Source organism: Manacus vitellinus, unplaced genomic scaffold, assembly GCF_001715985.3.
Source record: "Manacus vitellinus isolate BGI_N305 unplaced genomic scaffold, ASM171598v3 scaffold_3_pilon, whole genome shotgun sequence".
NCBI classification, from domain to species: domain Eukaryota; kingdom Metazoa; phylum Chordata; class Aves; order Passeriformes; family Pipridae; genus Manacus; species Manacus vitellinus.
The window spans coordinates 35,584,992-35,611,551 of record NW_021940535.1 but is presented as its reverse complement, the minus strand read 5'-3'; the positions used below and the strand labels follow the sequence as shown (position 1 = coordinate 35,611,551).

The 26,560-nt window shown below is 36.4% G+C and overlaps 1 protein-coding gene across 2 annotated transcripts in view; it reads right to left on the bottom strand.

Moving 5' to 3' along the window:
- The window catches only part of LOC103763338 (macrophage mannose receptor 1), a 55,873-nt gene that overhangs the window by 759 nt on the left and 28,554 nt on the right, over positions 1-26,560 (bottom strand). For both annotated transcript variants that reach the window (XM_018075759.1, XM_018075760.2), the window contains 20 exons: positions 25,568-25,683; positions 24,098-24,246; positions 22,320-22,519; positions 21,718-21,842; positions 20,459-20,546; positions 19,407-19,551; positions 17,992-18,033; positions 17,707-17,870; positions 16,503-16,570; positions 15,138-15,238; positions 14,460-14,602; positions 13,655-13,769; positions 11,750-11,919; positions 9,720-9,822; positions 8,624-8,853; positions 6,934-7,099; positions 6,456-6,608; positions 5,491-5,607; positions 3,454-3,621; positions 198-257 (listed from right to left, as the gene is read on the bottom strand). In XM_018075759.1, coding sequence (XP_017931248.1) covers positions 198-257; positions 3,454-3,621; positions 5,491-5,607; positions 6,456-6,608; positions 6,934-7,099; positions 8,624-8,853; positions 9,720-9,822; positions 11,750-11,919; positions 13,655-13,769; positions 14,460-14,602; positions 15,138-15,238; positions 16,503-16,570; positions 17,707-17,870; positions 17,992-18,033; positions 19,407-19,551; positions 20,459-20,546; positions 21,718-21,842; positions 22,320-22,519; positions 24,098-24,246; positions 25,568-25,683 — 2,623 coding nt within the window. The remainder of the gene's footprint in view (positions 1-197; positions 258-3,453; positions 3,622-5,490; positions 5,608-6,455; positions 6,609-6,933; positions 7,100-8,623; positions 8,854-9,719; positions 9,823-11,749; positions 11,920-13,654; positions 13,770-14,459; positions 14,603-15,137; positions 15,239-16,502; positions 16,571-17,706; positions 17,871-17,991; positions 18,034-19,406; positions 19,552-20,458; positions 20,547-21,717; positions 21,843-22,319; positions 22,520-24,097; positions 24,247-25,567; positions 25,684-26,560) is intronic.

Sequence of the window (26,560 nt, the reverse complement as noted above, 5' to 3'; positions counted from 1 at the left end):
CAAATTACTATTTTTTAAATCTGCATTTCCCACCAAATGGAATATATTTTATAGTAGTATATACCACTAGGAAACAATATACTCCTAGGAATCAAGTATATCAGAAAATGTAAAAGACATAATACAGGATAGGATTTGTTCTGTTTATGATTTTACATGAGACTAGTTTTTGTCTACTTGAATGATAATATTCTTACCCATTGTAGGTATTTCTGCTGGTGACATTTCAGTTGCTGGCAGCATTTCAGTTGCTGGCACTTGAAAATATTGGAAAAGCATTATCTTTTGATATTATCAGGTTATTTATTTCTACATTATTTTTTTCTATATTTGGAACATACTAAAAATCATGTTCAGATAAATATATGGTAATACAAGGCACTAAATACTTAAAACACTTTGGTTTAGTTCACACAAAGTTATATAAACCTAAGGCCTAGCACAATGGTCTAGTGTATTCTGGCCTCATATGTAGTTATTTACGTGAACTAGCAGAAAAGAAGAAACATCAAAAACTCCAGGGAGACTGATCCAGACATCAGGGTAAAACCACAAGAAAATCTATACAGCATCTTCAGGATAAACATGGTCAAATGTAATCCTCAACATAATTACAAATTCTTGCAGATTTGTGACCTAAACATAGCAAGTGTAATAAATTTGGTTTGCCAAGAGACCTTAATGGCTTACCTACCCAGACATTTGAAATCACTCATGAACTTCAGTGTCCTAACAGATAACTAAACATCCAAACTAAAATGTTTGCAGCTCATTTAAAATTTCTTTTTCTGGACCAAAAAAATCTGGCTTGCTGGGAAAACTGAACCACTGTTTAAAATTAAGATATGTATTTTCCCATGTGGGCATAAAATTAGTCTATAGCTAAATGTTCAATCAATGCATCATGTTTCATTCTGAAATCTTCTCTGCAGTGCTGCCCAGTGACTGAACAGAGGCAGTGGGCATCAACTGAAACACAGGATGTTCCCTCTGAACATCAGGAAATGCCTTTTCATAACAAGGGTGACTGAACACTGGCACAGACTGCCCAGGGGGGCTGTGAATTTCTATCCTTGGATATATCCAAAACCCATCTGAACATAGTCCTGAGCCACTGGCTGTAGGTGTCCCTCTTTGAGAAGGGGGTTGGACCAGACGACCTCCAGAAGTCCCTTCCAGCCTTAGCTGTTTTGTGGTTCTGGGATTTTGTGAAGATACCTTATGTCCAAGAGCACAGTGTAAAAACAGTCTCAGAAATGCAAGAAGGAATAGGAGGGAAAAACTGATGTTAGGGAAACTTTGGCTGCATTACTTCATTTGATTGGACAATTTTTGGAATATAATAACATAGACACTTCTTCCTTGTTCTTCATCAAGAACTGTTGATTGACCAAGTTTGGTACAGCACTGCTAATGTACAGTATCCACATTGCTCTTGAGTTTGATATGAGGTGACTGCTTGCTAAACTTACCTACGTGTTAAACAAGCAGCATATTAAGGGATATGAATCTGCCATTCCCAAAAAATGAGAGTGAGATACCATGAACACAACAAAGAATCATAGAATGGTTTCGGTTGGAAAGGACCTTGGAGATCTCCTAGTTCTAAACCCCCTGCCATGGACAGGGACACCTTCCATTAGGCAAGGTTACTCAAAGCCCCATCCAAACCAGCCTTGAACGCTTCCAGGGATGGGGCATCCACAACTTATCTAGACAGCCTGTTCCAGTGTTTCACCACCCTCAAAGCGAAGAATTTCTTCCTAATATCTGATGTACAGCCACTATCCCTTGTCCTGTCGATACAGACCCTTGTAAAAGTCCCTCTCCAGCTCTCTTGTGGACACCCTTTGGGTACTGGAAAGTGCTATAAGGTCTCCCCAGAGCCTTCTCTTCTCCAGGCTGAATAACTCCTCACTTACAAATAAAAATAGATAGTTTATGGAATAAACCTGCTACAGAATTTTGAATTACTCTGGTAAAAATTATCTCAAGACATGGAACAGAAAATAGCATCTCTTCAATGGGAATACTTCAGTCCTTATTTTGTGCTTCAGTCTCTTCAGAAAACAGCAAACATAACCAGCCACAGCAAGGGCAGCTCAGTAAAACCATGCTTCTAACATCCCATAGTCTATAGCTATTAAATAATTTGTTTAAATTCTGCAAAGGTAACATTGTCACAGTTCTGCAAAACTGTGCCAAGAAAAGCTGCATATATGTGACAATGTAGGACTAGATTGTGGTCTGTTCTTGAGGGAATGACTATATAGTCCTTGCAGTGACACTGGCATTCCAGATAGTAAGCTAGACTAGTTGAAGCTAATTCTAGAAAAAAATAACTGGCTTTCATCTGCTTCAGCATGAAATGGCTCAGTATCAAAACTGGTAAATGGCAGTATCAGCACAAACAGCTGAATTAAATGGTCAAAAAGGAATGGTGGCCATTGATTTTAACACTGGTTACCTACATCTATGAGTATTCTGGATAGAGAATGAAAATAAAGTGCCTGGTTTTTGTCAATCACAGTGCAAAAAGACAGATAAGTAGACTCTAAATGGGTGGTTATATCAGACAGTTTGCAGTATTTCCTGTAGAAGATACAGTCATCATTACAAGCATTTGAGTAAGTAAGAATAATTTTAGCACATTTGTAGAAAGGATAGCAGAATTTCTCTCAATTTCAGTACTGTAGAGGAAGTGGGTGTATTTCAGCTACTACATGCATTTCACTCTTCCCAGTAAACATTGTAAGAGATTCTGATATTGCAATATATGCTGAAAGAAATTATTATGATGCCTTTTAGGAACACAGATGCACTAGCCGTCAAATTTGCACATTCAGTTATTTCAGGACATTTTCAGTTTAGCACTCAAACTATGTTGCTTGCTTTGTGTTCTCCTGTTGTGAAAAGATGAATGAATGAAAAGCAGAGACAAAAGACCCCAGACTGTTAATTAATTCACAGTTCATAATTATTCAATTCACAGAAATAGTACTTCATACTCAGAAAATGCATGCATATGAGAGTGCATGCCAGAGGGAAATAAGCACAATGTACTTCCTGAGTGGAGCAGAGGAGATATCCTGAGGAACGTATTTTCATATAGATGAAACAAATTTGTGTATGCAAGGCACAGTACTTACACTGTGATTACTCAACCATTAGCCATAAAGAACATGCAAACTCATTAAGTGCATACACTAGGTACAGTTAAAATACAAATGCGTTTCTTTAAAAGTAATTCTAAAGGGACTTGAGCACTGGTCAGAACTTCAACTTACTGACAAAAGTTACTCTTTTTGTTGGCATGCAAATGTGCATCATTTGGCATTTAAAAAAACTCAAACCAGCCATCTAAAATGCGTTGTGTGTAATGGCCATGTGTTAATACTAATGTACAAGGAGCATACTCCATACATAAAACAAATTCATAAATGCAACACTTACTTTTTGGCTTTTTACAAACATAGCCTTTGTAGGAAGAGCAATAGATATTATTCCAGTACCCAGAGTCTGCGTACATTTCAACACAGTGCTCGTTTTCTTGAGGAGAAGGTTCTCCTACATTCCAGTTGACAAAATTCACTACAGTGTTGTCTAGCCACAGCCATTCTCCTAATTAAAAAATATGGGGAAAAAAGATAATATTAATATCCATATTGACATCTTCACATTCTCCACATTTATTGCCTTCCTAAGAAATTTACCTGTTGCTACTATTGGAGACAAGCCACTAGACCATTTACATTCTTGTTCTGACACATGTTGCCGCTAAGTTTTTATGCAAATTTTTTGAAAATAGCAGACTAATCTGGCTTATGATGTTACAAAGGTAAAGCAGTTTAAAGAAGTATCTCCCACAATTTATTGCAGTGGTGTGAAGTAAATTATTTACTCAGTTTATAGAAACAACTGATATCAAAATATAACTTAACTTCACCAGAATTCTCTTTATTTCAGTAATTTGTGGGGAGGTTTTGTGTTACTCTTTTCAAAGACTACACTGAAATCTTTCTAAGCCCAATTTTATTCCATTTTCTTTTCAGTTTCTGCTCCTTTCTACAAGCTTTACACATACAATTTTCCTTTTTATAGATCTGCTTAAAAATCTTGTGATCAGCTATGCTGGGACTTTGTGTCTCTTCCTTCCTGTTCCTTTTTTCTTTCTTTCTTTTAATAGGGATATTTATTTAGAATAAATATGCCCCTTGTGACTCCAAGTTGTACTCAAGCAAATTCTTAGACTCAGCATGAAAGCTGTATTCTGTTTTCTTACAAGATTCTACATATTTTGTGTTTATTTGTTTGTTTTTAAATTCCTGCCACTCTTTGTGTCATAATATGACATCTAGATACAATCCGGATACATACATGAAGATATGAAATTTAGTTATGCAGTTATGCTGAAATCACTATAATCATTATCTAGTGATATAATGAAGAGCTAAAGCAGCTCTTGTGTTTATGGTTACTCTAAGAACTGTTTTGTTCCGCACAGTTCTAGAAGCACTTTAAAAAACCTGGTTTGTGTCAATTAATCACGTGAGTAAACCCCAGCTTTTCTTTGTGTGTTATGCTATAAATCACTACTTTCAAATTCTTTCTTCTACTGCAAACTTTCACTTTTCCTGGTTAAGATTCACTTAATGTAACTGAATACTTGTCTTCTCCCTAAGCAGTTTGTCATTGAAGTGCTTGAGTAGACAGTTGTTAAAATCCCCTCCAAAACTCAAGAAAACCCCACCTCAAGTCACCTGAACTATTCTGCAGCCCTGCCTCTGACAGTTATACTGGAAATTTTAGCCTGAACATTACAAGACTGAAGCAACTTTTAAGTCTACTATAAAGACAGAAATATCTATTTAATTGAATACTAATTGTATTAATTAAAATGCAATAATCAGCAAATGTAAGATTTAATTAAAGCAGTCTGTTTTCTATTCTGTCTTGCTTTACCCTCCCTAAAGAGAGGCAGAAAATAGAAAAACTTGTGATACACAATTCGAAAGACCTGAACATTTCCATCTTCGAAGTGAACCTGTTCTGAGGGTCAGCTGTAACTAAAGTGAGAGACTAGTCATTCCAGGATGGTGATTCCAAACACTGGAGGTGTAGCTCAAAAAATGAAGTATCTCAATGAAAAGCACATGGGTCCAGGGCCTCTTCATGTTTGAGAGGAGCTATGGCTTAGCTCCCAATATGGTCCTGTCTGTACTCTGCTATATGCTCCTTTGTGCCTTACTTTGTTATGAATTACTTTTCTTCCTCTAAAATGAAGTTTCTGTGCCTGGTCTTTCTGTTATATATTAGTGGTTATCATTTGACTGATATTGACCAGTTTCTCCTGTGAGGATAATATATTACCTTTTCTAATTTCACTATTTAAATATTACAGAAGTATAATCTGAAATTTTCAACACTTATGTCAAAAAGCTTGTGGCAATTATTCACTAAACAAAAAGATGTCAAAATTAAAGAAATTACCATCCACATTTCTGTACATTCCTGTCCAAAATGTTGATGTTTTCCCTTCAAGGGGTTCAATGCTGTAAGTCAGAAAGTTGGCTTCAGCTGAATCTTCAACTGAGACCAAAGAGGCACCTGGGAGACACAGGGGAAGAAAAACCTCTTAGAGATATCAGTTTCACAGTGAAAAGGATTCTTACTGTCCTGTCAATATATGAGCTCATGAGAACCCAGGAATGAACCTGAGTACCAGCAGAGAGAGGGAGAGTCTTCTTATCCAGATCTCTGTGTCTATATTTGACATGGGTTTCACTGGTAAGTTTATTATCAGCGAAGGCTTAGGGTGCAATTCACCTGATCTATGTCAAGATATACTTCCAGTGAAGATAAATCTATATTCTGTTCCACTGGCAAAGTGAACAAGATCTTTGCATAATCTAATGGGAGGTCAGACACCAAAGTCACATTGCCACCAATGCCATCGGCAACAATGCTATAGACATATGAAGCCCAGCATAATGAAATTTGCATCCCTTTACCAGAGAAAGAGGTTGAGAGAATGAAACTGTATAACAACCCTAGTTCACTAATAGATTATCCAGCCTAGAGAGCTATAGCTTTCATTACAGTGGCATAAAACTGCAATAATCGAGGGGGAAATTAGATCAAGAATAAAAAAGATATAAAATTCCATTAAAATAAGCGCTAGTGACTGCTGTGAATCAGGGTCAAAATACAAATTTTCCACTTTCATGATCTCCACTCCAGGCCACAAAGCTCCTCACGTGCCTGGTCCCATACGCGTGTCTTTGGTAGACCGCTATTTTCCATTACCTCCCAAATTAAGGCAATAATTGGATGCAACTTTCTTCTCCAACACTTGGACCATCCTTGAAATCACAAAACCCACATATCACATGTTCAGCTTCCCACGGATAGGAAAAACAAGTCAGAAAGATGTGCTGGTTAAGGAGGATACTCACCTAGTCGAAGACATTCTAAAGATGCCTGGGCCCAGTTTCTTGTAGATGAAGATTCAATGTAGTAGCAATGACCTCGGAAAGGGATCCAAGACCTGTGCCCTTCTGATTCAGGGCATTTTCCTGGAAGTTGAGGGGGCTCGGTGGGAGCTTGGACTGTTTAAAAAAAGTTTAAAAAATATATGACTAGTCCCTAACATTCATTGCCTCTTGATTTTTGAGGGTTTTTATTGGCATGTTTACTCAATAGCAGAATGAAAGGACATTATCTTTGAAAATTATATCTAACATTGTTGGCAAGTGATAGCTATTCACAAGTCCCACTAGCCCTTTCTTAGTATGTGTTTGCCCTCATTTTAGGGTAGCCTGCCCCATTCAATCTAAATAAATTTTAATGATTTCTGTTTGACTCTTGAAATAAAACCCAGCATATTTGAAGAGATACTGATTGCAATTGCAAAGGTCAGATTGAAGTTCTTACCGTCAGATTTTTTGCAAACAGAGAAGTAACTCTCATTGCAGAATCCTGTCTTCCAGGAACCAGAAATGTCTAGATAGACACAGCCTATTTTCTGCTTTGGTTCCCCTTCAGCCCATTTGGTATACTTCATCCTCCAGTTATCAATCCACTCATAACTCCCATCGGTCTAAGAACAAAACACATTAACTGGAATGATTAAACTCTAAGCATTAACCATTCTTCCATCAGTCAAATGTCTGTCTATGTAATACCTTGTGCCAGAAGATTGGGGTTTTTTTTAGAAATCAAGAACAAATACTAATGGTTCCATCTTTGAAACTTTTGTTGTGACAACCAGCTATTCATTGAGAAACATAGCAGTGCAATAAACGCTTTTCAGCAAAAGGAAATGCAGAGTAGGTTACATTGAGTTGATTCTGAACTTTTAATGTGGAACAAATAAGAATTTCATTTAAAATAATTTGTAGGAGCGAAATACAAATGACTAGTTTATGCACTATCTGTTTCCCCACAAATTTCAAGACACATAGATTATTTTAACTTGAAGTGCATTTGAAACTGTAATCATTTTCCACCAAAGCTGGGGAACTCAGTGATTCATCCTGTTGATCAAAGTTAGGGGAATCTTTTGGGTTTTAGGAAGTGGTGTGTTATGCTCAATCATTTGTTTTTTTCATGTAATCAGCCAAATGGAGTGAGTGTGGGACAAGTCTCTGTGCCAAGAAGAAAAAGCATTGTATTTTAACTTGCAGGAAGTATCAAAATATCGAAGAACTGGGAGAGGGGAGACAAATAAAATTGAACTAAGTAAACCAATTAATTATTTTGCTAACTATCCTCAAAAATGTTTAAATAGTCATAGTAAGAGCACCTTATTATATTTCTGAAAATTAGGTATTTTATTTAGAATAAATGTTTTCCTGTGTACATCTTAAAACATGTGGATTTTACATCAAATAGACCATATATACAAAGAGATATTTCAAGATGATAGCCTACAATATTTTATTTGGAAGTGCACATAGTGGAATATTACAGAAATAGCGTGGAAAGCATGTGTAATATATACAATTTAATCATATTAATAGAAGAGAATGGTGAGGCCACACCTGGAGTACTGTGTCCAGTTCTGGACCCCTCAGTTCAGGAAGAATATTGAGGTGCTGGAGCAGGTCCAGAGAAGAGCAACAAGGATGGTGAAGGGACTCAAGCACAAGTCTTATGAGGAGAGGCTGAGGGAGCTGGGGCTGTTCAGCCTGGAGAAGAGGAGGCTCAGGGGAGACCTCATCACTCTCTACAACTCCCTGAAAGGAGGTCGTAGCCAGGTGGGGGTTGGTCTCTTCTCCCAGGCAGCTATCAGTAGGACAAGAGGGCATGGTCTTAAGCTGTGCCAGGGGAGGTTTAGGTTAGATATTAGGAAGAAATTCTTTACATAGAGGGTAATCAGGCATTGGAATGGGCTGCCCAGGGAAGTGGTGGATTCTCCGTCCCTGGAGGTGTTTAAGATGAGACTGGATGTGGCACTTAGTGCCATGGTCTAGTAATCACGGCAGAAGTGGATCAAGGGTTGGACTTGATGATCTCAGAGGTCCCTTCCAACCTGGCTGATTCTATGATTCTATGAATTCTGATCTATAATACACAAAAGTATTTAGGACCAATATGTAAACAATTAGTTTAATGTTCTTACCACATTACTGTTTAGACCAATCCACATAGGCACCCCATATTTTAATATCTTCAGCCACAAAAACGAATTACTGTAGGGGTCTAAGATGCTAGAAAGGTCAAACTGATCATGTTTGCAGTTTTTTTGAGCATCCTCCCATGTCATTTTGGTATGGATGAAGATATAACTGCTGTTACCATAACGGACAAGGTTGGATGGAGATGAGCTTGTAGAAGGCAGAAACTCAGCATCTGTAAAATAAAGGATAAAAAAAGACCCATATACTTGTTCAAAAAGGGATTATGATTTCGAGTGGTTTCAAATAAAATTAAACAAAGACCTTCTTTCTTGATTTCATATTCCCTGACTTATAATCAGCATGGGTTAGATGCACTGTTCTTTAAGCCACCAATAGTAGTAAAAGTCAATTACAAAGCTGTAGAAAGGAAAAGAGCTGCTTAAAGCAACCACTTATAAGCAGTAAAGGAGCATTCTGTACAGTTCTCAAGAACAGGATTGCTGAAATTATTCACAATTAGTTAATAATTTCTTTAAAAAGTATTTTTCATCAAATGAAAGCTTTTGCAGAAACTGTGTTGTTTTCCAGATATTTTTTTTATACCCAAGAAATTAAAAACTTCACAATAGACCAGTTATTAAAAATCAGTCATATACTTAGAGGTTTTCAGTGCTTTATGGTCTCTTTTTTTGGAGGTGATTTCACTCAACTTCAGTGCAGATGAGTTATGGTGTCACTCCAGACAGTTCATGCTACATGTACAAACAAGTATTTTCCAAAACATGTTTTGAAAGCCAGTATATTCAGAAAATGACAAAATCATGGAACAAAAAGTCATACCAAGGGTCATACTAAACACAAAGATGCAGATACAAATTCCAGCTCAGGAAGATAGCAACACAGCAGTTACTGGGAAGGGTCAGGTGAGAGTAATGACTAACTGGACCTCTGACACATATGACCCTCGTGTTCCTGCCTGAAGAACAATTTGTGCATTTATCTTTATTGGAAGTGAAATTATGTTGAAATTCAGACAGCTAAGCAATTCCTTGAAAAAAGCACGAGGCATGACTGTGTTTTAACTAAAATGACAAGTACCTGCATCAATTTGGCATATATATCCTCTGCTGTTATCACAACTCAGATCAGCCCACTTTCCTGCTTCCTTAATAGGATTGTTTCTCATGACAACACAATCAGCCTTGAAGCAAAAAGATATAAAATCAGTTACAAATAGCTAGAAAAAGCAAATACGAAACTTTTGTCTCCTTTTTACATCTTCAGACACAAATTAGACTGTAATTTTACTTTCATATCTTTGTAACATTTAAGAACATAAGTTTTATGATGTGGAAGTTCTATTCCTCTTACACTTCACAGATTGCTTAATGTTGCTTTCTCTTGCACAACACTGGGGTGAGTAAGCAGACCAGAGAAACTGCAGTATTCTCAATCTCCAGGCAAACAGCATGGAGAGGAGTCACAGATAATTTAAAGAGAAATGAGATCAATTATTATAGAAAAGACTGATTAACTTTGCCCCAGAAAAAACCCTGGACCCTCAATGAACAATGCATCGTTTCAGACATATCAGCCTCTTTGAATTTATTGTTGCTAGCTGTAATAGTACACTCAGCAGTTAGAATGGCTCTGCCCAAAGGCAGCCATTTATTTGTCAGTACCACCCTCACAAGGATATTTCAGCTTCAGAACCTCAGAACCAAGCTTAGCACGTATTAAACAAATACTGATGAATGCCAAAGCCTGCATGGGTACAATGAAGCATACATATGGTTTTGTGCAATGAAGCATACATATTTATTTTATTCTATTTACTTGTTTGCTTTTTTCTGTCCAGGAGGAGATGCACAGATAAATACTTCACTTGCAAGTGAAAAGCATTGAGATTTAAATCTTTCAAACTGAGCAGTTGCATACTATTTTGTTAACTATAATAACATTTTGTGCTAAGATCAAGCAAACTTAAAAATAAATCTGAAATTTATAAAATAGAGACTTAATAAGTTTTCATGTAAGACTTCATAGAAAGCCTACTGCTTTACATAAAAAGAGAAAAACATACATTGTTCTTTTCAGAAGTGATATTTTAAAGATACTTTTAAACTCCAAATTCTCCCTGATTTTCTCCCTCCCTTAGAGATCAGAAGTTCACAGGTGATACTTTCGAAAACAGGAAAAAGGACATTATACATCAAAATAAGATTTCTACACTGAAAATGGCAGTCCACAGAAATAGAGCTAGTACTATAATGTGCTGTAGTTCCAGAGTAGAGAACTATCTAAACATGTAAGATCAGAGATAGGAACACTGTGACCTATCAGATCAGTTTGTTTGACAGGGAAATAGGGGAAGTGACTTTTTACTGGTTTTGTTTTTTTTTTTTTCTTGCAACAACTGAATGGCTGTCTTTTTATAGACTCGTGCCCTTCCTGCAAATGTGACTGGCAGAATGTGCCTATTTGCTTCTAACACCCCCCTCTTTGAGAGAAAAGTCTGTAAATGCCCCCTTGCAAGTTACACGCCAGCTGATAAACCTGCAAAGTTCAGGCACAACTGTAGCCTTCATGGACACAGAGAACTGAAAACTGAAACAAGTCTTGTATAGGCACTCCACAGATCCTGTCACCATCTGATACAGCAACTTCACAAGGGCTCAAAACCTCTCACTCTACTTGGATTTATGTCTGACATGTATAAAAGTATGAAAGTAGTGAGACAAGCAGGAACATGTTTGAAATCACAAAAAATGCATAACGGTAATCTGAAGCAAGATGGATGTTGGTCTTTTCTCCCCAGTAACAAGTGATAAGACAAGAGAAAATGGTGTCAAATTGTGCAAAGGGATTGGCAAAACTAGATTGGATATTAGGAAAAATTTCATTATCAAAGCAGTTGTCAAGCACTGGAACAGGCTGCCCAGGGAAAAGTGGTTGAGTCACCATCTCTGGAGATATTTAAAAGATGTGTATATGTGGCACTTAAAGACATGGTTTGGTGGTGCTGGGTTAACAGCTGGACTCAATGATCTTAGCAGTTTTACAAATCTAAGTGATTCTATGATTCTGTAAAACCAAATTTCAGTGAACAATTTGTAATTGTTATTTACCTGGCCGTCATATGAGTATGAATTGCTGTGTCCTGATGGGAAGCCTTTGGCCCAGTCTGTAAAGTAAACTCCTGTTCCATCTGTCCAGAGGAACCTCATTTCATGATTTATATCATTTAATCCAATCCATGTATCCGTATCAAAGTCTTTCATATGAAAGGTGAGAAAAGCTAAAGTAGAAAAAAAAGGCAAAGAAAAAGAAGAATAATTTTAATGAAGGACAGTTTAAATATTTGGCCTCAGTGACATCAGTGATATTGAAAACGTTTTCTGAAATACACAACATGCCATTGTTCCCAACACAAGAAGGTAAGATGAAAAGGAGGTGACTTTTGAGTTTGATGAACAGGAAAACAGATATATAACTGTGGCTTTGGGCAAAATACTTCAGCTAAGTACCTAACCTGGCACTGGGACAAATCCCAAAAGCATGACAGAAGTGTTTTTTATAATGTTACAAGTCACTTTTGAATCCTTTTCCCACAACTGACTTAGAAATATACAGCCATGGGGATCACATACATTTGTTACAGTCCCATCTGAGTGGTTGCCCTGCAATGACACCAAACAGCACCACTGAGCACCTCCATTTGTGTATCTGCCCAAGTAGTGCTGTTCTAGAACAGCAAGAGTGTTTCCTCCTTCCCTTGATGCCTGGGCAATAGCCTGCACTGCCTTAGCAGGGAACCGAATCACAAGTGACATGCTTCAGATGAGTCCCAACAAAACAAGCAAATCAATTACCACAGCTTTGCACAGTCCAGAAGGGTGCTTATGTATCTTAGCTTACATGGCTAGCTCACAAATAGAGCAGGCTAGGTCAGCTGGCATTCAGCAACTCACTAATCCACAACACATCAAACATTTTGATAAAGTGAATATATCGTGGCTTATGCCAACTGCTACAGTCATTGTTATGAGGTTTTTTCCCTCTGCAAAGAATAGATGAATTTCTATCTGCTCTGTTAATCGTTCACCTCCCCTCGGTATTTTTAAATGTATGCAACTTACTCTTCCAGGAATGAAGTCTGTAGATTTCTTTGCCATTGCTGTTCTGTCAGAAACTGTAACAGGAACTCAAGCCTTTATGCCTTCACTTCCAACAGTGACAATAGTTTTGTGCTAGTATCTTTATTGCTTATTTCTCTTTTACATAGAATTCAAGTCCTGTGCATGAACTCAGCACCTGAAATCTGTACTGCTGAAATTATTTTGGATAACAATTTAAATATGTTTGAAAAATGAAAGTTTGATTCTTTCCATCTTCACAAGTGGAAAACATAACTAGTACTAAGTTCATGTCAGCCATTTAAATTTAAACTGTTTAATTGCTCAGATTACAACACAGACTTGCTCACACAACACTAGCTCCTCTAGTGAAAAGAGTGGCACATCTATGTCCTGAGTTCTGGGTAGGTGTATAAGCAGTCAAACCTGTTCCAAGTGCCCAGAGACAAATCCTGATCTAAAGGTGTTCTGCTTGATTTAATAGGAAAGCCATACAGGGAGTTAATGCCACCTAGTGAAACCACAGTGTTTGCAATGGAAATTACTAGGTCTAGTTAGCATCACATGTAAGCAGAAAAAAACTCACTACTTTCTCTGTCAGGACAATACACATACACACATATATGTATGTGTGTAGAATATATATGTATGTATATATATATGTGTGTGTGTATATATATACATATATATATAAATATATATATATAAAAGCCAACATTAAAATTTGGTAGATTCAGGTGAAGACTTCATTGCAAATTTCTAAGAATTATATGTTTTGGAACAGAAGTCAGGTGTGCAATCATTATTCAGACCAGTTCATATTCACTCAAATACAACAGCCAACCTGTAAAGATTAAATATCATCTCATTTAGTTGCTACAAAACTGTACACGGTACCTTGCACTTGTTCATTAGGGACAGTGGCCAGGTTTCCTCCTAAATTCATGCAAGCTGTTCGTGCAGCATGCCAAGTGACACGTTCCTCTTCTGTAGATCCAAATATCTTGTAACACTAAAATATGAACAAATTCTTTATATATTATCTTTATTCCAATATCACTCACAATTGAAAACCACTGCTTTAAACAAAGCAGGATGGAGAAAAAGCAGTAAAGAAATCCATTTATCTGAAAAAACATATTTAACTTAAAATGAGCTTTTTGTGCTGGTCCTGGTTCTTTATAAAATTAGAGGTCTCAATAAAGTCTTTTGCTCAACAAGACACACACTAGATTTGACCTGAAATCCCCAGAAAATAATTAAAACTTGACTTTTTTATAAACAGTCAGCTAATAGTGCTGTTATGCATGACTGCCTGATTACTAATTTGACTCTACAAAGCATAGCATGTAAGTAAAGGTAAGGAAGACAAAATGTAGTCAATAAAAAGCATTATCATTTGGTTAAAAACCATCAAGATCAAGGCATCAATACGTCAGGAGTTCTAACTAAACTCTTTAGGAAATGCACATCAAAACATTTGAAGAGCTGACTAGAGAATGTCTTTTATTGACTGCAACTGAATATCCTTCATTAGAAGCATCAAAACAGTGGGCAAAGAAAGAAAAGCATGTGTCAACCAGTTCTCTGCAAATATTAATAATATTTTACTCTAATAAGAAACAATATCATTAAATAATTCCCTTCTTTTCTATTTAATGTTTTGCCAAACATCCAGCATGCACTGTATTTGTTATGGTACCTTATTATGAAAGGAAAGCCAAGTTGGATGACATCCTCTTGGAGTTGAAAATGTTGTTGGAGGAACAGTTGAATTAATGGAACTGTTATGCCTCTCACATATGTAGGGATGTGGATAACCACAGTTTATATCATTCCAATATCCTGAGTGCAAGATAAATGGGGAACTGTATGACACCACATAGCTGCTTAAATGGAAATCAATTTCACTGATTCTCACACAAAGTGCTTTTAGTTGAAAGATAAGATCAAATCTGAATCTCTCAGTTTATTATCATTCAATATTAGTGTCTAGGGAAAATACGTCACTTTATACCCACTGTAATTACCGAATGTGAAAAGCTTTGCAGAATCAGGTACTAGAAATATAAACTTTATAGTGGCCCATTAGGTCAATTTTAATAAAAAATTAGGTCAATTTTAATAAAAATATATTTTTAATAAAAATTATCACAAAAGCAATCACAAGTGCAGACCTCTATCTGAGCTTCTCCCTGCCAGGCTTAAGGCAAGCACAAGACTAATAAGTCCTGAAAGTAATACTATGATGTGCTGCTATAACTTATTGCAGAAGAGCAAAAAAAAAAGTGGGGGGAAGGAGGGCCTCTCAAATTAAAAAAATATGTTGTGACACAAACACACAAATAATGAAATTCATAAAAAAACATATAAAACTCACCTAAGTTCTTATACATAACTACACAGTTTTCATCATTATTTGCAAAGTTAGGTTCGTGTGGTGCCCATGCCAAATAATTCACTGGAGTGCCATCCATCCAGCTTAAGAAAAAAAATCCAACAAAACACTTCTTTAACATACAAATAGAATTTCTCCCATGTTACAAAAACTAATTTTGCAATATGCTTAATATAGCTGTTCACAGTTTAAAGTGTACAAGACTTTCTGACCAACTTGCCTCTTTGCTAACTGCACGAAACCCGCTCTCTGCACAAAGACATAGGTGTGTGTGTTTTGCTCACTCTGCATTTAAGCAATATGCTGATGCTGTTACAACTGATAGGACAATGCTCAAAATAACCATCTGGGCCAATACCATTTCAGCATGAGAAAGCCCAGATGCTCACCATATCTCCCTAGACATACATTCCCTGCGCCTATTGCAGAGATAAAAGTTACTGTTTGTAACACCGGTGAAATGTTTGACCATTCCACCATGCAGGCCAAAAGGGCATTACAAACCACCTGTGGGGAAATTCTTGTGACGGTGTCCTCACCTTAAGGTAAAATACAAACACTGACAAAGCTGTACATCCATCCAGATTAAGCAATGAAGAACAAAATCATAGCCAGGTAAATTATTAGGAGACATATTTCTATTGGTCTGCAAGTGACAGAAGTGCCCAGGTTCATCTTTCAGGCACATACACAAGCTACTTAAAAGAATATTCACGTGAGGGCCCCTACAAAACCAATGGAAAGGCAGAGATTCCTCATTTTTAGAGGGTCACCTGGCTCACCTAACATCCTAATTATCCTCTGGAGGTTCCTCATTGTCACTGTGGACTATGAGGAGAATCAAAAACTACTAGGCATCTATCCAGGCATTTCAAAACACAGGCTGAACTGAATCCAGGCCTGAATAAACATCACGTGTAAAAATCAAAGTGGTGCTGCACACTGACATTCAGAAAGGCTTGCTGAAAACCTGCTGGCCGTCACAGCGCAACAACTATCTTTGTTCTAGAAAAAGAATATAATTTGTTCCTTTATTACAGTCTGTTGTCAACAGTTAAGGATGCGTGAAAGGAACATTTTTAGCTGCTAGAAGTCTTATATATTCACAGTTGGGGCATCTATTTATATTTTCAATATAAATCACAGAATAAAGGAAACTAGAATTCCTGAATAAAAATTCAAAATACATTAACTGCTGTGTAATTTTTCTGCTAGTTTTGGGTGAACTCTGTTTAGGAAACATGCAGTGTTTCTCCTGGATAATCTAGAGCTAAATTAACATGGAATTAAACCTCTTGAGAATACAATAATTTTTAAATTGAGATTCAAAACTCAGATCATACCTACCTTGTACGTTGATCAATACTCAGTTGTAAACCAATGAAATATGCATCTTTTCTGCCATTTCTCAATAGCTAGAATGCAAACATTAAAATTGTATAAATGTTGTCTTTTGTCATAGAAATCTATTATGTTAATAATTAGTAACATACCTCTAACTTACAAAGGATATAAACTGCTATATTCTCTAGCTACAACATTTAAGTTAAAGCAGCTCACAGCTGACAGTCCACAGTCAAACTTCCCCATTGGCCAAAAGGTGTGGTCATTGTATCAACACTTCTCACAGTTTTACTTGAAAGCCACTGAAATCAGCGCGTCTTGCAAAGTTTCTGCAATGGAAATCATCTGACAAATTTCTTCCAAGGGATAAGCCTTCCTAAATTTGGATATGAATTGATATAGATCCTTGTGTCATCTTGCTGTCACTCTTCAGTGAGCTCAGGAAATGTTCTATGTAGCTCGAATATGACTTTTAAGCACATTTCTGATCAAAAAGAAGGTAGCTTCAAGACAGTATAATAGGCAACCAACCCCAGAGATATAGGAAATACAGTTTCAAAGCTCTTTCTCAGAGCATAATCAATGCTTCATTTTGTTCTTTCTACACAATTATATTCTCCAAACAAGAAGGCGGTGGCAAAGGAGCAAACTTGAGGGCCAAAAAGAGGCTGCTGGATAGACTATATCCCAGACACACAGACAAGACCTAAAGTCAATGTTCTGAGTGCTGAATGTCAGTCAGTTGCTGGTTTGATTCAGTATTTACAATATCTTGTGTTTATCTGTTGATAAACTTTACCCCTAATTAACTCACCCACCTTATAGAATCATAGCTCACCAATTTAGCAATACTTTTTGCTAAAATGAAGCCACAGATCCCTTAAAAGTAAGCATTAGTGTTTACCTCAGCGCATTAAGAGCTGCAGTAGATATAAGGTGGTGTAATCACTACACTGAATACGGAAAGCAGATTATGATTTATTTAATGCTTACTGTGCTCATTTCTATACAAAAAAACCAAACCAAAACTGTCCTCATCTCAGCTATGAAAAATTTGACTTGAGTTTGTTCTTCATACTAATCTGGTTTAGTGTTACTGAAATTTCACTATCAAAACTTGTAGGGAGAACACCATGCTGAAAAGGATTTCTCCCCATGCTCACTTGTTTTTGATGGCTTATTTCATAGTATTAATGATTTTTCTTACATATCGCCAGAGGAACTTTCTTTCACTTTCAGTCTCGATGACAGCAAGGTCTCCAAAGCTCTTTTTGCAGAACTCCCGACCTTTTTCCATAGGAACAATATCAATGCTGAAGTAGTATTGTCTATCTTCATGTAAAATCCATCCATCCTCAGTAGTCTGGTATTCTGTAAGATAATTGCCAAGCTAACTATATTGTTCCTGAGATACAAGACATACTCCTTAGTAAAATTTTTTAAGTACTTTTAAACATACACACACACAAATAGCAATACCAGTAACACCTACTGGGTGAAGGAGGTTCTGTTGGTTCAGGCTTTACGCTTGCCCCTATAAGAAAAAAATATTTATTATGATTGTATAATTTCTACTGTAAGAGAAAATACTTACTATGACAGATAGGCATGTTTCAATACATTTAATTGATTTTTATGGTTAGCAATGCATTTAACATCTTTAAGACAGTTGTATCTCCTGACTCTTGTATCTCCCTCTCCCTCCTTTCCCAAGGTCACCAATGAATTGTGGCTTAAACCAGAGGTAGCAGGAATGCAGGTTGGGTTATCATCTGATGTGGTGCCCTAGCTACTACGGAGTGAGGTTCTTTCCATTTTTCTCTTGTCGAGAGTAACTTCTACCTGGATCTTAAAAATTTCCCTAGGTGATATCTCACTGGAAAAGATCCCAAGAAATTAACTGGTCCTTTCTGAAAAGACAGTTTCAGGCCAAAGAGTTCCACTATTTGTTCTTGCTGTGGCTTCATGGAGACAGCTTCCGGGATGGTAACTTTAGCATCTCAGGAAAACAGTTTGTAATACAGGAAATCTCTGTGGGTTTTGGTTTACCAATTTATTTTGTGCTAAAATATAATCTCACAGATAATGACATTTAATAAGAAAACATCTGCCTAAGAAATTCCTTCACCAATATAAAGCAGAGCTGGTGCCTTATTGTCAATAATCTAATGCATCATCTTTATTTTGCCCCCCCTTCCCAACACAGGAATGCAGTAAAACGTTTAAATGTGCACTTTCTAAAGTGCTCAAACTTAGGTAGATGCACAGCTAGGGCAACTCAAGATTTCCTTGAATTATAAACTTTGTCTTGATGTCTTCAGTAAATAAAAAGCATCCAAACTCACATCTCAAGAGAATTTAGCAATTAAATATATATATATATACATGTAAATAAATAAAGTATCTCGAAACCAGGCTCCATCCTGCAACTACACACTTTTAGCTGAAAAAAACAGCACTTGAGCCAAGTAAAGGAAGGAGTTTTCACACATACAATATCAAGTATGTGAAGTGATTTGCAAACTATTTTCTAAAAACTTGAAACTCAACTAAGAAAAAAAATTCCATAATAGGATTTGTTGGAGAAGGCATGAACTTCTCTAAATGAAATATCAAATATGAAAGTAACATTCCTTATTTTTGGAGTATCATGTTACTCTTTCTGAATTCATAGAGAAAGTTCACAGAGCAGTCCCAACAGGCACCAAAGGCTCTCCATCTTTAAATGCCTCAAAGACATGAAAATCCTTATACCACTTTGATATTTCACATTCCGCAGAAGAGAATTCTTATAGGGAGAATTTAAAAGAGAACCTTATGAAAATTTCTTTGAAGATTTTTGTTTCTTAAAGTTAGGGGAAAAAATCAACTGAGAATCTCTTTTTATTACACAGAAGTAAACTGTACCTTTTCTTATCTGGCAAATCCACCCATACAGATAATCGCAGTGCCTGTCATTCCAACGCATGCTGGAACCACCACTGATCTCTGTACAAAGTTCAATTCCCTGATAATTATTGGGTTCTCCAAAGCCCCAGTTTTCATACCTCACCTATGACAGAAAAAGTTGTGTGAAGATTATGTTATATGGAAATAAAATAATAGACAGAGGAGACAGCATCAAACCACAGACCTACAGCTTGTTCCTACTGTCAGTTGAAAGACAGGTAAGAGGAAATCGGAGTCTCCCTGTGCAAATGCTAACATTTCAAACTTTTTTTGAGGTTGCAACTGGACTGCAGCTTAGATAACAGTTGTTTCTGTTCACACTTGGAAGAATATTGACATTTTTTTGGGGACCCAAATTCTGTAAAATTCATTTAATAACAATGATGGGGCACGCTATATGTAAATATTAAATTAACTAAATATGTATTAAGAATAAAATAGTAAGATAGTATTCAGACACGACAAAAATGTTAGCATTTTTCTCAGAAGAGTATTACTGTTCTTCTAATTTTCCTGTGTAAAATCCAATTCCAGTTTTCTGTATTGCAAATTTCCATTAATGTCTCTTGACCAGCACTGCATGAAGTACACCCACATCTCCAAAATCACTTTTGTTTCAACAGTTTTGTATCTTAGTTTAAAGTGCAATAAGTCACACTGGCATTAAAAAACTGTCTTAAGCTTCATGGATTGTAGGTTATTTCAGATAATTAGCAAAGAAAAGAAATACTAAAGATGGACTATTTTACTCAAAAAATCCTTGCATTTATAAGAACATCCTTTTAGTTTACACATATTTAGTTTTCTTGTTGATTCAATGCATATTTTATCAAAAATTTTAGCCAAAAAAATCAAGCCATGAAATTGCTATTCAGTAGCTTTCCTAAAGAGAGCACAATACAGTAGAGGGATATGATTAAGCATAAAATTACACAGAAATGCATATACCACACACAACTGAGAAGCTTAGGGAATGCAAAACAACAGCTGTGGAAAATTAAATTACTCACTGGGGATCCATCACTCCAAGCAAAACCATCATCAGGATTCAAGTAATATAAACCTATCCAGAAAGTCTGGTAGTAATAATTATTTTTCCTTAAAAAAAAACACATCATAGTAATAAATGTCTCATTTTTAAGAAGTTTAAACATAAATGCAATATTTATCAGGGCATTACAGTATTTTTAATAATCTATAATTTGCAACAGTTAAGAGAGCTTCTCTAAAAATAGTCCTTAAGGCTGTTAGAAACAATAACAACCAGGGTGGAAATAAATTAAAATGCAACTACTTCTAGCTGTTATTTTTATACATTTACTCAGACAGATTGAAACATGGATCAAGAAAATTACCAGATCCAATCCAACTCCTGTAAATAAGGTGGCTTAATACTTTTTCATAATGGTTTATTTCCATTGATCAACTCTCCATTTTCTCTGTAAGGGTACTTAGGAGTTTTCAAACACAAAGTTACTTGTTGCAGCTGAATCACATTTAAAAAATAGCACCTAGAGCTAATTCTTGTCTGCAAGCAGACACACTTTACAGATTTATCTGAATATACTGAGTCAATTTGCGATAATGAAACGTCTGAGACTTCTTCCTTACTCTAAGTACAAAGCTGGGATTCTGGAATGGTCACAGCATTTTGCAGGGCCACCACGTTTCAGGCTTGCTTCCATTAGTCAGGGATGTACAAGATCATTGAGCCTGGTCTATTCAGATCATACTGCAAGTGTTAGCTTTTTAGGAGGATTTCATCTCATTCAGAAATCTCACACCTGCTTTTTGTAGTTTAGGGTCTTATTAACCCTATTTACATTCGCTATGTAGGAAAAAAATAATTTGAAGTTGCTTCTGCTTCCTGATTAGTTCATAAAAATGACCAAAAATCTACATATTGTCCATATTTTTATTATGACTACTACCATATTTGTACACTTATCTACATGAAAACAACTGGCATCTGTGTTAATTTTATAACATCCCCAACTCTGCAGTTTTATTAATAATTTTATTTCAGATGATAAATTTTGCCTCAAATAGATGTCTTCTCAATCTCATTTCAGCATTAGCTTTTGAGGTGATTGTCACTAGTCATACAAGTCCCGGTGTTTCATCAGCTCTGCTTTTTTGCTATGCATTTGATACAGATACAGGTAATGAATCCAGACTGGCTTATACTGAAGTAAAAACATATACTTAAAATTAAATATTTCAGAAAGGCTAATTAAAGTGAATAGATGATCACACTACAGATACTCACACAATAGAAAGCCGTATCACAAACTGCTCTTCTTTACCATTAATGGTGGCCAGATCTCCTCCTAGAGCTCGACAAAACTCTTGTGATTCAAGCCATGTTTTTCTTTGCTCTGCTCTTAGAAAAGGCTAGAGAGAGCATTTTGCAGTCAGACAAAATAGACCATATAGATCAAAAGATCAAGCAATATCAGCTACACAAAAAGAATTAAGTTTCAATTACCTTGTTCTGTGGGGATTACAGAAACTTTGAATATAGGGTTTAGGAGTGTTCAACTTTGTGAAACACAAGCTTAGAATGACTGTCTTTAAGCCAAGTTAGCAAACTGCATTGCTGAAAGGAATATCTGCTGCAAGACAGCAACTAGAAGAAAGGTACTTTTAATCTTAAAAGAATGGAAAAATAAGAACAGAAGTTCAAATCTGAAGTTCGGTCTTTAACAGAATAAACAAAAACATGAGCACTTCAGTAGAAAGGAAGAAGGCTTCTACATGTAATCTGTAAGTAAGGTTACGAAACAGTAGCACATATCTATACCAATTTTTGTTGCACATATGTGCAGCGAATAGAAACTACCTTAATGAAGAAGTAACCAACATACTTACTTTGAAACAAAAGCTAATACGATTGCTTGTGTCCCAACCTTCTGGACATCGGGGAATAGGAGTTGTTGTAGGAACAGGGGGTGGCGTCACTCCTTCTGCCCACACTTTACATAGGAACTTTGCCTTTTCTTCACATTTTATTACATCCCATAATCCACCTGCGATTCCAGTCCTCATAGCAACGCAACCTGGTTTTCTTCCTGGTTGTAAAAAAGAATGCACAACACTAACATTTAGGCGGTCATAAGAATTTAGAAAATTTCATATTCTATTCTGAAAGAAGTAAAGTCTTTGTGCAGAGTCAAAAATGTTTTTGATGTTAGAACAGGTCCACAGGAGGGTCACAAAAATCATCAGAGGGCTAGAACACCTCTCCTATGAGGAGAGGTTTAAGGAGTGGGGTTGTTCAGCCTAGAGAAGAAAAGGCTCCAGGGAGACATTACCATGGTTCCTCAATATCTAATGGGGGTTTATGAGATGAAGAAAGACTTTTTACCAGAGCCTGTAGGGACAGAACAAGGGGCAATGATTTTAAAATGAAAGAGGGTAGGTTTAGATTGGCCATAATGAAGGAAGATTTTATTATGGTGAGACACCTTATGTCTCACCTATATGGTGAGACACTGGAATATTTTGCCCAGAGCTGTGGATGCCCCATCCCTGGAAGTATCAAGGCCAGGTTGAACAAGGCTTTGAACAACCTGGTCTAGTGGAAGGTGTCCCTGACAGGGAGTGAGGACTAGGTGATCTTTAAATGTTCCTTCCAACACAAACCATTCTATGACTCTAATTAATGAAGAAAAAAAAATGGCAAAAACATATGTAATTCAACCATGTCTGAGACACAGGATTGTGCCTCTCATCAAATCACTTCCAGGGGCTGACTCTAGAAACCCCTGAGATTAGCTCAGTTGGTTAGAGCATGGTGTTAATAACACAAAGTTTGTGGGTTTGATCACTGTATGGGCCATTCACTTAAGAGCCAGATTTGACAATCCTGGTGGGCCCCTTCCAACTCAGAATATTCTGTGAAACCTGTGAAACACCATAACCTTAGATCCAACAAATTCTCCCCTAAAACTGAAGATGTGGTTAGAGCTAGTTTCTCAAATTTGTCTGATTTGATTTATGATTTTCAAAAATGAACTTGCCGTATATAAGCTTTACCACTCAGACAGACACATTCAAGTTAGCAGTTAGGCACTGAAATTAAACAGAATCAGCAGATCTCCTGAAAGGCAAATGCAACATGGCAGAACTTTGGATGCTAACAACCATCACCCTTCTGATGTGATCACATCAGAGATTAAATGCCCTCCCATCCCTATATTTCAATCCTCTTATATTTCCCTACAGTCCCATTTTCTCTAGGACCAGAGTTACTTCATGCATGCTTTTATCTCACACACCTCAGAATATTCAGTGAGCAAATGTACTATGAGATATGGCTGAACAGGCAGGATTTGTAAGCAGGGTGCAATATGCATGCAGAGCTTGTTTTTCCTGAGTAGTACAGATACAGACTTTCCCAGAACAGTTGCAAATGAGAAACCTGATTTCAATTAAAAGTTTCTTCCCAAGTTCATATTAAAAACTCATTTCAGCACTAAGCAGGAACTTGGCAACAACATTGGATTCTTGGAGAAAGCAATCAGACATATTTGAAAACAATTAGTCATTATGCCAGCAAGAGGGCTAAGAATTAAGTAAAAAAATTCAAATAGTGAGCAATGTATTATGGGCACAGGACTCATTAAACAGTAGAGAGCCATACCTACCAGGCATTTCAGAATTCCAGTGTGTAAATAAGACAGATTCACCATTAGTCCACTTGAATGTTCCCTTTTCTTCTACATCTGAAAGTCCAATCCAAAAGTATCTTTCTGTTCTCAGCCCAACCAGGCTAGTCAGATAGGCTTGCTCATATCTGTTAAAAAGAAAACAATCGTTAAATTAATAAAATTAAGTTTATTTTTAGAAGTTGTGAAAGGCTTGTTTTTTCTCGGAATTACTTCTGTACCTTTTTGAAAGCATAGCTTGAATGGATTTACTTGAGCAAAGCCTATAACAAAAACATTACACAGTAGATATTTTGTCAGCTTCAATACCAATATTCTGCCTTCTCTTTGGATGTCCAGTGAAGAATGTGGTATAATAATGGACTGACATGAAATTGGTGGGAAAGAAGAAACCTGACATGACTTATGTGTTATACCACTGTATTTTTTGAGTTTCTAGTACCCTTGTATTTTAATAACTTCTTGCTTCAGACAAATCCATAACTGGAAAAGGAATCTTGGCATTAATGAAGAAAGTAGAGTACTATGATACTAAATTATCAAACTAAGGAACACTGTTAATTAGATCCAATAATCACGCAAGAAAAGTTACATTTGGGCAACAAACCTATGCAGAGGTAAAGCCTGGTGTTTAAACAAACAACTCTTAAGAAATCAAAGTAAATGAAAGTCTCTCCTTAACAAGGTGTAGCCTGAAGACCACATTAATGTCAAACCATTTTTATGGAAGCTGCAGTGCTACCTACATTTAGAGAGCTGTCATTCGTGACAGTTGGAGCTTTCACACTAGAACATACTTATTTAGACTATATAGAAACAAATAAGGGAATGCAAGTCATCTGCAAGCAAAATAAGCTCTTTCTTAACCCTTTCATTTTTCCAGTATTCCACACTCAATAATATGCACCAATGGTTCAGAAATTCAGCACATACTGAGCCCTGGTTGAATTGTGATGGATTTTCAAGTACCAGGCACTTCTATCATAATTTGGTTTCTCATTTAATTGTTAAAGTTAGTTCAACTTTGAGAAGATCAGATAGTTAAAAATTATATCCTCTTGCTCATTTGAAATACCTTTTGAGCGAAATTCAGAGTCATGTCTCTTCATTTAATAATCAAAATTGGATTCTGTATCCCTTACTCAAGTAAGTCACTACAATTAAGGAAGTAGAAAACATAATTCTATTTTTTCCTTGACATAACCATCTGTATCAATGCTGATTTCACAGCCATGACCTACTTTTACTATAAACTGGATTTCTGGATTTGATATACATGCAAAAACTGTGAGAAGTTCTGTATCTACAGATAGCTGCCCTCTTAAGCTAGATTTTTGTCCAGATCAGTCTTTATTTTGATATGCAGGTGATGCTAGATGTTGAATTCTCACGTGATCCCCGATGTTGAATTCTCACGTGATCCCCTCATACAAATAGTCTTTTACATACCTGTCTTCAATAGTTACTAAAAAAGCCTGATGCCTTCCACAGGTTTGATTTGCTTGAGAAAATGATACAGATGTATTTCCAATGAAGTAACAATAAAAACCATGTCTTTTCCAGCCCTGTCAAAATAAATGTGAAGTGATCACGCATGCTGCAGTGAAAGCAAAGGAAAGGGGAAAGGAAACAAAGAAATGAAACCAACAAAGTTAAAAACTGATTCATACCACTGTTAGCTAACCACTAGACAAAGGAAAAATGGAACTGAAAAACTCAGAGTGGAAGCTTTTTAAAATTTTGTTTCAAATAAGTTTTCACATCTAATGAATCAGTACATTCCACTCACAAAGGCATGAGAGGCGTGGTTGTGCACCTTTTGTGCTCAGTGTAGGACTATAACTAGCACACAGGCGTTGTGCAATCATAAGCATAGTCTTGAAAAGCAAATTTCAGCTTGGTTTTTCAGAAAGGGAATGACACCTCAAACAAGTTTGTTTATTGTTAACTAACATTAACACTCTCTCCTAATGTTTTGTCATTCAAATGTCATTTACTCAGGAACATGCTTCCAGAAAAGGAATTTGCTGTGACCAGCCACAATTCACACAAATTTTCTTCTGATGGTTTTCAACTTCTCACTCATGAGAGACTTTTTCTAAGAGTATGGACATAGTTCTGTAGGCAAGGATAACATCCATAAGCATTAGGAACCCTTTATCTTCTCCAGCATTTGAATATTTGTAAGGATTCCAGGTACTCTTTTACAAATACTGGTAATAATTCTTCAAAGACTTCCTCTGCAACTATATAAAGCAGATATGGGAGAAAAGGCAATTTCTTCAAGGAAGGCAAAAACTCAGTAATATTTCCTATTACATAACAAATTACAGTAGCTTTTTTAGAAATACTGAGTGTTATGTCACCAGAAGGCGAGCATTGCCAAGTAAACAATAGATCTGTTGGCAGTTCAGAAGGAGCACAAGAGATTCATTTTACTTG